Here is a 13270-nt window from a genome sequence, read left to right on the forward strand (position 1 = left end):
AGCATTTCTTGGAGCTACTCTCATTATGTAGAAATAGTTATTTCATTCTTAACTCTTTAATTCTTCAAATTAGCGCAGGGGTGCGTTTTTGGGCAAATTTCCAGCCTGCCAAAATATGCACCCCTCTCTATTCCCTTCAAATATTATCCTATTGATTTAAAACTTATACCAGCATTTCTTGGAGCTACTCTCATTATGTAGAAATAGTTATTTCATTCTTAACTCTTTAATTCTTCAAATTAGCACAGGGGTGCGTTTTTGGGCAAATTTCCAGCCTGCCAAAATATGCACCCCTCTCTATTCCCTTCAAATATTATCCTATTGATTTAAAACTTATACCAGCATTTCTTGGAGCTACCCTCTGCAGCACAGACGAAGAGCGCAGAGAGAAAAAAAAGCGACAGAGCGGCGAATCAGAGGGAAAAAAAAGAAATTACAAAAAAACGTCATATTTTGGCAGGCTGGAAATCCATATTGCCCAAAAATGCATCCCTGTGCCAACTTTGAGAAATAAAGAGTTAAGAGTGAAATAACTTTTTCTACATAATGAGGGTAGCTCCAAGAACTGCTGGTATAAGTTTTAAATCAATAGGATAATATTTGAAGGGAATAGAGAGGGGTGCATATTTTGGCAGGCTGGAAATTTGCCCAAAAACGCACCCCTGTGCTAATTTGAAGAATTAAAGAGTTAAGAATGAAATAACTATTTCTACATAATGAGAGTAGCTCCAAGAAATGCTGGTATAAGTTTTAAATCAATAGGATAATATTTGAAGGGAATAGAGAGGGGTGCATATTTTGGCAGGCTGGAAATTTGCCCAAAAACGCACCCCTGCGCTAATTTGAAGAATTAAAGAGTTAAGAATGAAATAACTATTTCTACATAATGAGAGTAGCTCCAAGAAATGCTGGTATAAGTTTTAAATCAATTGGATAATATTTGAGGGGAATAGATATGGGATGCATATTTTGGCAGGCTGGAAATCCATATTGTCCAAAAATGCATCCCTGTGCTAATTTAAAGAATTCAAGAGTTAATAGTGAAATATTTTTTTCTACATAATCTGAGTAGTTCCAAGAACTGCTGGTACATGTTTTATATCGATAGGATAATATTTGTGGGGAATAAAGAAGGGATGCATATTGTGGCAGGCTCAAAATCTATATTGCCAAAACATGCATCCCTGTGCTAATTGGGGGAAATAAAGAGTTGAAATGATTTAATCTCTTCTACGTAATTACACTTGTTCTCTGAGCTAATGCTATAAGTTTCATATCAACAAGACGGATGCCAATATTTTCAGGCTCATAAATTAAGTTGCATTTCCTCCTACATTAACAGACTAGAAGTGAAGCATGATATAAAATGTTCTACATAATGGGTCTCTGTTGTAATGCTTTTGAGCTATTATGATATCAAAAGACAAAGCAGAGAATTTCAAACCATTTGCGGAGAACGTTTACAACAGACACGGACTGAAAAAAAGTTCGACTCATATGTGTCAATAAAAGTGTAAAAACCGTATTTATTTCAAATAATTTGCGAAATAAAACCCACCGTATTAGGGATTACATGGTTAGGAAACGTGATAATGTTACAAATATCTTAAAAATTTCCTCTTCGGTCATATTTTTATCCGTTTCCTCGTCAATATGCGAGAGCTTAGAGCGATGCGCGCTCCCGCGACAGGGGGTGCAAATTTGGGCAGGGGGGCTTTTCTGGGCATAACACCGGGCTGGTCCTGGTCCGTAGTTCTCTAGATAAGAGCGCTGAACAAGCAGCCTGTATTTTGCCACCTGGGCGGTGCGGAGCGGTGAAGAGACGCTGAGGGAACCGAATCTGATGGGGAAACAGTAACACCAGCATTGTGAGTAGTTTCTTCTTCTTCTGTGGATTGTAGGAAGCAGCTATGTTTTGCGTCATACTATGCATGAGCTGGTCTGGAACCCGTTTTCAATCTGTGCCGTTGTTGGAGAAAACATTCGGTGGTTTCGTGTAAACGCACACTACAAACGCAACAAAACTCTTCCGTTTTCCCCCGAAATCGTTGTCGTGTAAACGGGGCCTGACATGTGACTTGGAATTGGCTGAGTGAATACTCTTTCTTACAACAGCAAAATAAGTGTGGACAGAGAAATGTGTCTTAAAACACTGCATCTATGAGGTGGAAAAGAGCTGTTAAAGACACAGTAAACAGTAATGTCTCCATCCTTTGCAGTGGACTAACACACAGTAAGTTGTCCACATGGAGTTGTTTACTTTTGAGCTGATCACATGGTCAGGTAATCTCATGCACCTTACACTCTCTTTCCTTGGCTGCACGATTCCTGCACACTGTTTTATTCAATATTTATATAACTGTGATTATTTGCCAAACTGTTTCCCGTAAGAGGTTTATCAAATTTAAACACTGAACTGGGTCACACAAATAGCACAATTTTTGTGGGAAAGGGAACACTTTAGATATTCGTTTAATTTGCGGACCCACAAAGTAAACAGTGAAACATCAAAGGTTTCCAAACAAGTTGGTGAAACAGCAAAATTTGAAGTTTGAGGGCGTTCACATACACTCTCTTTCCTTGGCTCCACAATTCCTGCACACTTTTTTATGCAATATTTATGTAATTGTGATTATTTACCAACCTGCAGGCAGGTATTCCTAAAACAATAACTCAGACTGAAAAAAGTTTGGCTGTCATTTCCTATTAATCAGGAGGTGCCCAACTTTGTAATTTTAACCTGAAATACTCATTATCTTAAAGACTGCCATGGCATTTATTTAAATTGTCTTTTTTATTCAAAGAAAGCAATTTCATTTTATCTTGTTGTTTATTTTCCTAGCGTACATTGGAAAGATCTATGTTCAGTGGAGGAAGTGGAATATTCTAGTATATTGAAGAAGTCAGGAAAATCTTTATGATCAACTCTAGTTGGTGTGTGCAAAAGTACAACCACAGCCTAACTCTATTCTAAATAATTTTGTATTTATTGCTTTTTTGCTGTTGTTAGTATTTTACAAGAGAGTAGGATGAAATTAAAGAAAATATTGCTTATTAACTGTGTACAATTGTTGTGATTCACGCTATCTCATAATCACCCATTCCTCATATAGGAACTGGTTCAAAAGCTGCTGCAGGTCTTCAACAGGAACACATTATTCCTGTCCTGTCTTTCCTCCACTGGCTGCTTGGGTATTTAATGTTCCCTTTAAAGTTCTTTTGTTTATTTTTGCAGTTCTAAACAGCCTTATCACACTTTTTTTCCCTCCAGAGCTTCTTCTCTATTACGCTCTCAATTCATCACTATGGCCTGTCCAGCTTGTTCCAGTCCTAAGCAGAAATGTCCTAAGGACACAAGGAGTCGATGTCCTTCAACTTTACTTTGCTCAGCTGTTGTTGGTTCTGATTTTATATGTGTACTCCTTTACTAGGATTAGTATTAAATGATGATAATGAAGTTTTGAATATTTGTTTTATCCCTTATGTGAAATGAATTAGAATCCACTACAGTACTTTCTCAGGAGCCTTATTGGATATGCAATTATAATTCTTCCTCAAAAGTGTTAAATAACCAAAAGACCTCTCACTTCAAACATTGCTGTGTCATCGATTTGCTGGTGACGTCTTGAGGGGTCAGTGTTGATTTTTGGTTTGTGCAAATGAAACAAAGTTCTTAAGTGTTTCATTATCCTCAAATATTTGTGTAATCCAATCCCTATCAGAACTTGGTGATGCACTTACTGGAAAATGAGCCGATGAATAATCCGAAATATATGAACAGTGAATTAAAAAAGTACACAGGAGTGCATTTGATTACCTGATTATACAAGCACAATAACAGTAGCATGGTCTATATGTGGTGTGTTAATGAAATGCCGTGTACTGAGACATTACCTTGGAGAAACGGCTTTTATTCAATCTGTTCATACCCTGCAGCACTCTTTAACCTTTCCTTGCCCCTCTTGTTCTACATCTATTTACTTTTCATCGTTTTGTTTTTTTTTATTGCCATATTTTATCTAAATCTCTGTCTCTTTCCAGGATGTCATTTTATTTATTTTCTTCTGTTAACGTTTGTGGTTTCTATGTTTTGAGGGTTTCGTAAATTCATTATTTTAAAACGTGGGATAATTTTTTGCAAAAATCCCTATTTGTTCAAAGCTAGTGTGTGATATTTATTTTTATGAGGTCATATTAACCCCTAAAACTTAAATTGCACAAAAACATAGGAACTAAACAAACTGGTTACATCTATTGGTTGGATGAGCTACTTCAAAAACCCTCATGACTCTGAATACATACTTGTGTGTGCGTGTTTGTGCATCTCTGTGATGGACTGTTGACCTCTCCAAGCTGGATTTCCACTCGGGCTTGTTGACCGTTGGAGATAAGTGCAAGCCCACTTGTTTGACAGCTATTTGATTGTTGATTGGATGTCTGACAGGCGTGTCATATCTGTAAATCAATAAACAGTAATACCATTTATGACTTAAAAGAGAAGGCAGAGGGCTTCAGAGGTTCATTCCTACTTGAACACTTTTGTAGTCTCACTTCTGAAGCAAAGATGTGGAAGGCAATTTTTCCTTTCCTGGCCGCTCTTTTTGTCGGGTTGTCTTGTGTTCCTGGGGGCATAAATAAGATAAAAGATGCAGAAAACGATGAGATGTTTCAGACAGCGTTGAAGTTTGCTGTTGTCCAACACAACAACGGCACCAATGACACTGTCCTCTACCAGGTTGTTAAGGTGGTTTCGGCTGAGGTTCAGGTCAGTATGCTGCAGATATTTCTTTGTTCAGTGTTGAATCAAGGCCTACTATTAGAAATAAATGTAAACATTTGACACAATCAGGGGCCAGACGTCACATATTAAAAGATTTAATTTAAACCCAAGTCTTTGTGAATAACTATCTCGTCTGTCTCTCCTGAAAGGTGGTAGCGGGACTCAAACACATCATGACTGTGATTTTGGGAAAGACCAACTGTGAGAAGGAGGCACCAGCAGACAACTGTGGCGTCCACAAAGAGCCAGGATTCGCTCGGGTAATTAGACCAGATCATGAAAATCTGATGTTAAACTCTGAGATTTAAAGATAGAAATCTCAAACACCAATTATGAATAAGTTAACATTGTAAAATATGTCATCATAGGCACTCATCCAGACAATTGACATTTGTTTGGATGAATGTACATGTATTCTCTTTTTATTAAAATTTTGCACGCTTTCTTTTTCAGCATCACCGGTGCAAATTTGAAGTGTGGACTCGCCTATGGCTTAATGATACCCAGCTAATAACAAATGAATGTGACAGTGTTGAACGTACTATAGAGTGAAAATCCCTTTCCTCTGGAATATTTGCAAATGGTTACTACCTTTAAACCCTCTCAAGGTCACTTCTGTCAATGCTGCAAAACAACTTTCAAACTTTCGAACCTCAACAAAGATCTGTATTGTGCAATGCAAAACAAATGTATCACACAGCAGAAAGGATTCATTAACAAAACAAACTAAATTGTTTTCAATAAAGTAACATTTGAACTTCTTTGAATGGTTTTGTGTGGTTTATATATATGTGTATGTCTTTGAATACATTTTTATTTATGTAAACCTCTTTTATTCTTCTGATGTTGTCAATTTTTATGTTAGAAATTTAACGTTGTGAGATACAGATTTGCGTGTTTTTGATTTGACAACCCCTGCTCATTTTTAAGGAGGCACTCTGCTCAAACACAGCCAAGATCGGGGTACGATACTGGCGGTCCAAATGCAGTCAGACTACTAGCCTGAGCAAACCCGAGTGCAAAAAGGCCCTAAAAGGAGGCAAAACGGGGAGGAGAATGTGCAGGGTTAATTTTACTTCACAAGTTACGTTTTGACATTTTGGAAATATAATTTTATTTAGGCAGATCAGAGTAAAGAATTGAGAATTATCAGTTTTGTTCTACAACATAAAATACTGACAATCAATTAAAGTTAGCCACAAAACGTGAAACTGGCCAGCAACATGAAAACTATTGCAAGGCACTGCAACCAATTAGAGAGATTTTACATTCTTTCATTAACAAAACTTGTTCAATGCTGCATTGGTAACCCTTTCATTATCCAGTTAAAGAGCATTCAGATAAGACTCAACAACATATCTGCAGCAGCTAAATAGACTTCATACAAACCACAAAAACACATTCTGGGAAGTTTAAAAGTTACTTTATTTGAAACAGTGTAAGTCTTTTGTTTGTTTCTTTGTTGAATACTTTCATGGTGCTATTTTGGTTTTGAATTGCAGAATACAGATCTTTGTGGAGGTTCTTGAAAATTTCACAACAGTTAGAGTTGTGAAGTAGCATTTGCTGAAGTGACCTGAAGGTAGTGACACTGCAGATCTTCAAGGGAAAACAGTTTTTCACTCTGAAGTACGTTCAATACTGCTGCACTCCTCTTAGGTCAGCTGGTTGTCATTAGGTCACACTTCCAAATTGCACCAGGAAAGCCCTTCAAATCCTTCAATAAAACGTCATTGGAGTTGCTTTATTTACTTTTGTGTGCTAATGAATACTTTCATAGTGAGACTTTTGTTTTGCATTGCAGAAAAATTTAATAAAGTTTGAAAGTAGCATTTAGTGAAGTGATTTTGAGAGGGTGTCAAGATAGTATCACTTCATAGATCTTCAAAAGAAAAATGTTTTTTATGGTGAAGTAGGTTCAATATCACCGCATTCCTCTTTGGTCAGCTGGGTATCATTGAGCCATGGGCGACTCCACACTTTGAATTTGCACTGATAAGGCTGGAAGAGAAAACCCACAAAATATGTCAATAAAACTGAGAATACATGTTCATTTATTCAGACAAAGATTACTTATTAGTACTCTAAAGGAGTGCCTACAATTCAACATTAGACAATGTTAGTTTAACAGAGTTGGTGTTTTATGTGTGAGATTCTTTTTCTTAAATACTAAAGTCAGCTTTTTATTATCTATTTTATTTACCCGAGCGAATCCTGGCTCTTTGTGGACAGCACAGCCATCTGCTGGTGCCTCCTTCTCACAGTTGGTTCTTCCCAAAATCACAGTAATTACGTAATTGGTCCCAGCTACCACCTTTAGAAGAGGTAGGCAAGACAAAGAAAATCCATATTATTGTGACACAGTGAAAATACTCTTATCAGAAGTGAAACATCAAAGACAGACAAAAAACAGTGTTAACATATATTTTTTTATATATTTGTTATTCACAAAAACATTATGTAGTTAATGAGTTCAAATTAAATCTTTTAATATTTGACATCTGGCCCCCTAACTGTGTCAAGTATCTACGTTTGATGCTAACAGTAGGTTTTGAGTGAATAGTGAACACTTAAATCTGTATAACATTACCGACCTGACGCTCAGCCGAGACCACCTTAAGGACCTGGTAGAGGACCGTGTCATTGGTCCCGTTGTTGTGTTGGACAACAGCAAACTGCAGCGCTCTCTGGAAGCCCTCATCGTTATCTGCATCTTTTATCTTGTGTAAGCCTCCAGCTATCATCTGACAAAAGCCAAAGGCTAAAAGAGCGGCAAAAAAAGGAACAATAACCTTCCACATCGTTGTTTCGCAGGTCAAACTGCCAAAAGGCTCAGAACAAGAAGCTTTGATGCTTTCTGCCTGCTCTCTGAAAGCAGAAGTGATGGAACTATTTATATTTTACCAGAGGACTCATCCGATCGATAATCAGCTGTCAAGCACTGAGGCCAGAGCTTATCTCCAGAGGGCAAAAGTCTCTTAAGGACTAACAGACAGTCTGGACTTTGCAGTCAACTAACATGTTTTTGAGATTTGGAAGTACCCACAGAGAAGTCTCTGTCCTGCGTATACCTGCTGTCATTGTTGCTATTATGTTTATATTGTCTCCATTTTAGTTCTCTTTATTCAAGTTGCATTGGGTCTGGCAATACTGTTGGTTTCTTACCTTCCTGGAGGTGACCACAAATGGGAATGAATGCATTTTCTGCATAGAACATTTAACTGTCCTTTGTTAATCACTTACTCTGTCTTCTGTCACAACTGGTTGACAGAGCATCCTTTTTTTCTTTTCTTAATGTTCTGGTCCAAAAATGACCACTTCACTCTTTTCTGAATGTAAAAACAGAAAATTAAATTTTGTCCAGGGTTTTATTTCTTCAAGGCATTCCTGTAGGCTTGAATACAGTATTCATCAGAACTACAGGTTTCACAAGACTTGCAACTGGGTCCAGGTTTAAACTTATAGTAGGACAAATACCCTGATTTGATCAGCCAACCGTAGTTACATGGTTAAATCAAAGCATTTTCATTGACAGAGTGCCCCAAACACAAGGCCATTAATTAATAGGAAATTTAGTAGAAGCACGCCACCTAATGACTTAGAGATGTAATTGCAGTGAAAGGTCGTTCTACAAAGAATGACTATGGGGCCTGAAATCATGCCACAATTATTATCATTAACATATTGAGCACCATACAGTTTTACTTAAAATTATGATTAAGGCAGTGTTGCCCAAGAGACATCTGTTCACTCAGAAAATGCAAACTCTGTGCAGAAAGATCCCAGACCAGGATTTGAATGCAGAAAACTTCTTGCTGCAAGGCAGCAGTGCTCCAACAAGCATCCACACTTCAAAAAATGAAATAGGACACCTAGCAGGACCAATTACCACAACTTGCTTCCCGCTGAAGAACAATCAGCCAAAAATATGTTTTATATCTTGCTCACCTCACAGAGGGAGACAAACAAAAATGATTATTAATCACAAGGACAGATTCTGATAAGTCAAATTTACTTTATTTGTTTTAATTTTTAGGTTTTACCAAGTCATTAAACAATTGATCAACTTTATTTTTGCATTACAGCATTTGTAGTTGTGAAAACAGTGGACTTCATCACACAGAGGATGGAAATATGTTTACACTGTTAAAAGTAGCGTATATTTCACGGTGAGTTAAGTTAAGGGTTCGAGCACTGCTTTTCCGTGACCTGAATGTCATTGAGCCACGGGCAGCTCCACACTGTGAATGTGCACTGGTAAATCTGAAAAAGAAAGACCAGAATACAATTACAATAGCATGTCATTATATAATAATTTATGCAGACAAACATGAGATGCATTTGTTTCCAAAGAGTGTTATTTTTTAACACAATCAAATGATAATCATGTCACAGTTTTACAGTACTTCATTGTATTTATGTCTGAGAGAAAAATTGGAATAAAATTAACATTTTCATCCCTAAAGTTTACAACATATTTTTAATAATGTAATATAATGACCTGAGCCTTAGTTGGGTCCACGTAGACAGTACATTCTGTGTTTGCTTCGCCTTTCTTGCAGTTGGTCCGTCCCAGTTTCACAACAATCTTGTAGTTAGCTCCTGCAACCACCTATTATGGAGAAGAAGAGTAACCATAGTGATTTATTTTATTGAAGACATATCATATATGGTTGCAGTCATACAGTACACATACATAATGTACTTGAAAAGCTAAATACTAAAGCTACAATTCGGGTTACCAAGAAATTTCCATTTCTTAAATCCTATTTCCATTTAATTCTAGCATAATGTAAACCATTGTGCACTTTTTATTGTCAGAAAAGTATTTACATGGAGTGCAAATACAGGAGGTCGCAAAAATGCTTAAATCTAAAGTTAAATTTATTTATTATACATAAAATATTCAATAAGTTAAAATACGCTCTTTAGTCAGATTAGAACTAAACCGTGCACGCATACCTAGGGAGAATTTAGAGAGGTTAATTTACTTGACAGTCATGTTTTTGATTTGGTTTCCCGATGAGAACCTACGCATGCAAGGGGAGAACATGCAAACTCCATGCAGAAAGACCCCGGGCTGGGAATTGAACCCAGGACCTTCTTGCTGCAAGGTAAGTGCTACCATCTGCGTCGCTGTGCAGCCCACAAGTAACCATGACAACAGAATGTTACAGTTTACGGCACTCACCTGAAACTGTGCGGAGACGATTTCAACCACCTTGTGGAGGAACATATCTCCTTGGTTGCCTCTGTTGTGTTGGGCGACGGCGTAATTCAACGCATTTAGGAAATCCTCACCCTGGATGTCGGCGTTTTTCCACCCCCCAGGTATGCCACATTGCCCAACGGCGAAAATAGTCGCAACAATTGGAACAACAATCTTCCACATCTTCCTTCTTTAAGGTTAAACTGCTGAGTCAGAGGGAGAAAAGTCCAACTTGGACACTGTTTGATTGTGTATAGCGGTCTGCTCTTTATATAGCAAAAGTGACACTATCGGTCACAGATTAGTAGAGGAGTGACGCACCACGCTGTCAATAAACAATCTCTGCAGGACCAACCCGCCTTGTGTTTTCTTCTTTCCTTCCAGGAGCTCGTCGAGGTCTAACCGCATTTGGATAAACGGATAATCTCCCAAGGTTTGTTTTGGCTTTTTCAGACGTTAGAAGCGTGAACCCCATCTTCATCAGGAGGTGGAAAAACGCGACAAACAAGGTTTCTCAAAGCAAGGTCTAAACTTTTAAAGCTGTTGCACTGGAAATCAAACTTTCTCGACCTTTATCCCATTAGCATAAAGCAACCTGAGCGAGTGCTCACCTTTTGAACTGCACAATGCAGAGACTGCAACTTTTGAAGTAAGCGCTCTAAAATCACAAATTGACAAAGTGTAAGTGTGCTTACTTTTACCTGCATTTCAACACTTTTTCTCTCAAACTTTGCAGGGACACGTTTTTTGGGCTGGATGTTCCACAACAGCAGCTTCTTATTGGGTGCGCTGTGGCAGCAGCTGCAGCAGGTGGAATCCTGACCTATGTAATGCAGAGAAGAAGCAAAATGAGAACTATCCCTGTTGGTGAGGGATGGTGGGGAGCAGGAGAAAAAACACTCTTAGAGGATCAAAAAATATACCCCTTTACAGTGGAAACGTCAGATGAAGAGATTGAGGTAGTTTGGCTCACACCAACTTTTAGAAAACGTGTAATGCTTTCCTTACTCACAATTTTACACAACTTTCCATCACAAAATCCTAATAAAATGTGGAGGTAAAATGAGAGAATGGGAGAAAGTTCATGGGGTGAGAACACGTTTGCAAGGCATTGTTTTATGTAAAGGGCTCAGTTATGATTTTGCTTACCAGGATCTCCATGAACGCATTGACAAAACCCGGTTCACTGACCCTTTGGAGGACAGTGGCTTCCAGTATGGCTTCAATTCCACTTATCTTAAGAAGGTGGTTTCTTATTGGAGGAATACGTTTGACTGGAAAAAGCAAGTGGCCATGCTGAACAAGTATCCACACTTCAAAACCAAAATAGAAGGTACGCACCGCTACATAATGAGCAGCAGCTGGTTTAACTTTCTATCTGGTGAAATCCGTTTGTCTTTTGTGGCGGTGCAGGACTGGACGTGCACTTCATCCATGTGCGCCCACTACAGAATGGGGACCAGAGGACTCTGCCGCTCATGCTTGTTCACGGCTGGCCTGGCTCCTTCTATGAGTTCTACAAGATTCTTCCACTTCTCACGCAGAACCACAACGGAATTGCGTTTGAGGTCGTAATCCCCTCCATACCTGGCTACGGCTTCTCAGAAGCCCCTCATAAGAAAGGTAGATCATTTTAGGAAAAGCGCGTTTATTTGTGTTCCATCATTCATGCACAGGCCAATTCAATGACTTTAGAAAAAGCAAAAAGAAAGCTACCACAAATACAATCTATACAAATGAACTGCGAATGGCAATTTGGAATAAATAAATAGTGATGACATGCGATAGTGGAACTTAACAGAAAAGTCCTGCTTTAATATTACCAGTAGTTTCTGCACATTTCAGATTTTAAGGGCGTTTGTTCCTGTGCGGAGGAGCATAGAAACTAAATTTAGGATCTCTTTAGCTCTGGTCCCTTGAGTTTTCTGGTTTCTGGTGAGATAAGGGCTTTCGGCATTCCTGACGAGCAACTCTGAGACTAATTCAGGACTTTATACCCATGTCAGGAATAAGGAGATGTATTGTACTGGTGTTTGTCTGGTGTCTGGTACCAGCGTTTTTTGACGAGCTGCAAAGCCAATTAGAATAATCTAGTCTAATAAAAATAAAACATGCCCCATTTTTTCGGCGCCCTATTTTATCCAGACTCCCAAACTACATTTGGTTAGTACTGCCAACCGTAGTTGGACTCTTACAGATAGGGTGAGGATCTCCATCATCCAGGGGGAGCTGACAGTAGAGTCATTGCTCCTTCTAATCAAAATGAGTCAGTTTAGTTGGCTTAATTGGAAGTATTTACTGTGGTGAAACACAACTAAAATCCTTTATAAAAACCTGTGGGCCAACATTAAGGTTGTGGATTTCATGTCATGAGTAGTTTCTGTCAGATATATAATTCATGCTGTCTCGGCCTTCCCAAGTTTCAATTAATTGTAGAAAATTAAGATTGCGCTTAACAGTAAAATTACTGGGTAAGAAGTATTTTTTCTTTCCTTTATTTACTGGCTTGACTTTGTCTTTTTACATGAATTGGCACTGAAGTGTAACATTAAATTGTGTTTATGTAATCTAGATATTCTTTCTCTGCTGGTAGTCATGACCTGAATCGAAGGGCATTCCTGTAAACTGGGCCTCAGCCGTTTCTCAGGACAGATAAAACTGACATCCTGGACTCAGAACACACCAGTTGAAGATATGAATGATTGAGGTATCCGAGTCCCTGTCTGAGGGCACAGGACGAGGACAGCTGTAAGGCCTTAGTGGATGTTTGCATGTCATACTGTATGTAGTGGTGGAAACTGAGGTGCTGGGGTTTTCGGTTTAGTTGTTGGATTTCTGGGTATTCGAGAGGGTGGGAATGGTAGTGACGTTTGGGGAAGCTAACCTCTTTGTCTCTTTGTGTTGTACTCAACTTTATCTTTAGTATGACTTGTTTCCTGTTTTTGGATTCTACCTTTGTTTTGGAGTTGTAGCTAACCTTATCTTCCTTTATGTGGTTTATTTCCTGTCTTTGGATTCTTCTTGGCTTATGCACTCGACAGGAGTCTTGCTCTTTAGTTTTTAATAAATTAAAGAAGAAAAGTTGTTTGAGCAACTGTTGCAGGTTTTGTTCCAATATTGCCTTATATTTAGTTCCATCCATCTGCCCTTCAACTTCAGTAAGCTTGCCTGTTTTCTCTCCTCACAGCATAATGGTTTTCTTCTCACAGCGTTTTTGAAACTAACAAAAAAGAAAAAAATAAAGTTTTTAGGTCTGACATGACAAAATGTGAAGAACCTTA

General features: G+C 38.3%; 4 protein-coding genes across 6 annotated transcripts in view; 2 read left to right on the forward strand and 2 right to left on the reverse strand.

The window, feature by feature from the left end:
• ephx5 (epoxide hydrolase 5) overlaps positions 1 to 13270 on the forward strand; it is a 31121-nt gene that overhangs the window by 15327 nt on the left and 2524 nt on the right. The window contains exons 3-7 of one of the 3 annotated variants that reach the window (XM_081616014.1): positions 10374 to 10422; positions 10574 to 10638; positions 10726 to 10948; positions 11142 to 11322; positions 11403 to 11612. In XM_081616014.1, coding sequence (XP_081472140.1) covers positions 10616 to 10638; positions 10726 to 10948; positions 11142 to 11322; positions 11403 to 11612 — 637 coding nt within the window. In that variant the 5' untranslated portion in view covers positions 10374 to 10422; positions 10574 to 10615. Of the gene's footprint in view, positions 1 to 10301; positions 10499 to 10573; positions 10639 to 10725; positions 10949 to 11141; positions 11323 to 11402; positions 11613 to 13270 lie in introns of those variants that run through there. The other 2 variants (XM_008430196.3, XM_008430197.2) reach the window with 2 other exon arrangements.
• On the forward strand, positions 4493 to 5541 carry LOC103477222 (cystatin-like). The gene is made up of 3 exons (XM_008430192.2): positions 4493 to 4765; positions 4930 to 5040; positions 5234 to 5541. The coding sequence occupies exons 1-3, from the start codon at positions 4565 to 4567 to the stop codon at positions 5330 to 5332; spliced, it is 411 nt and encodes a 136-aa protein (XP_008428414.1). The 5' UTR covers positions 4493 to 4564; the 3' UTR covers positions 5333 to 5541.
• LOC103477223 (cystatin-like) lies at positions 6188 to 7649 on the reverse strand. The gene is made up of 3 exons (XM_008430193.3): positions 7375 to 7649; positions 6984 to 7094; positions 6188 to 6781 (listed from the first exon to the last, which is right to left on the reverse strand). The coding sequence occupies exons 1-3, from the start codon at positions 7579 to 7581 to the stop codon at positions 6683 to 6685; spliced, it is 417 nt and encodes a 138-aa protein (XP_008428415.1). The 5' UTR covers positions 7582 to 7649; the 3' UTR covers positions 6188 to 6682.
• Positions 8782 to 10251, reverse strand: LOC103477224 (cystatin-like). Its single transcript, XM_008430194.3, has 3 exons — positions 9972 to 10251; positions 9282 to 9392; positions 8782 to 9043 (listed from the first exon to the last, which is right to left on the reverse strand). The coding sequence occupies exons 1-3, from the start codon at positions 10170 to 10172 to the stop codon at positions 8960 to 8962; spliced, it is 396 nt and encodes a 131-aa protein (XP_008428416.1). The 5' UTR covers positions 10173 to 10251; the 3' UTR covers positions 8782 to 8959.

This window comes from Poecilia reticulata, chromosome 15 (genome assembly GCF_904066995.2).
Source record: "Poecilia reticulata chromosome 15, P_reticulata-male-v2, whole genome shotgun sequence".
NCBI classification, from domain to species: Eukaryota; Metazoa; Chordata; class Actinopteri; order Cyprinodontiformes; family Poeciliidae; genus Poecilia; species Poecilia reticulata.

Bases quoted from the DNA above. Each gene is read 5' to 3' on its own strand.
- LOC103477222 (XM_008430192.2), top strand. From the start codon at position 4,565: ATGTGGAAGGCAATTTTTCCTTTCCTGGCCGCTCTTTTTGTCGGGTTG. The intron at 4,766-4,929 runs GTCAGTATGCTG...CTCTCCTGAAAG, and splicing joins TGGTTTCGGCTGAGGTTCAG to GTGGTAGCGGGACTCAAACA. The intron at 5,041-5,233 runs GTAATTAGACCA...TTTCTTTTTCAG, and splicing joins AAGAGCCAGGATTCGCTCGG to CATCACCGGTGCAAATTTGA.
- LOC103477223 (XM_008430193.3), bottom strand. From the start codon at position 7,581: ATGTGGAAGGTTATTGTTCCTTTTTTTGCCGCTCTTTTAGCCTTTGGC. The intron at 7,095-7,374 runs GTCGGTAATGTT...CCTCTTCTAAAG, and splicing joins TGGTCTCGGCTGAGCGTCAG to GTGGTAGCTGGGACCAATTA. The intron at 6,782-6,983 runs GTAAATAAAATA...TTTCTCTTCCAG, and splicing joins AAGAGCCAGGATTCGCTCGG to CCTTATCAGTGCAAATTCAA.
- LOC103477224 (XM_008430194.3), bottom strand. From the start codon at position 10,172: ATGTGGAAGATTGTTGTTCCAATTGTTGCGACTATTTTCGCCGTTGGG. The intron at 9,393-9,971 runs GTGAGTGCCGTA...TCTCCATAATAG, and splicing joins TCGTCTCCGCACAGTTTCAG to GTGGTTGCAGGAGCTAACTA. The intron at 9,044-9,281 runs GTCATTATATTA...TTTCTTTTTCAG, and splicing joins TGGACCCAACTAAGGCTCAG to ATTTACCAGTGCACATTCAC.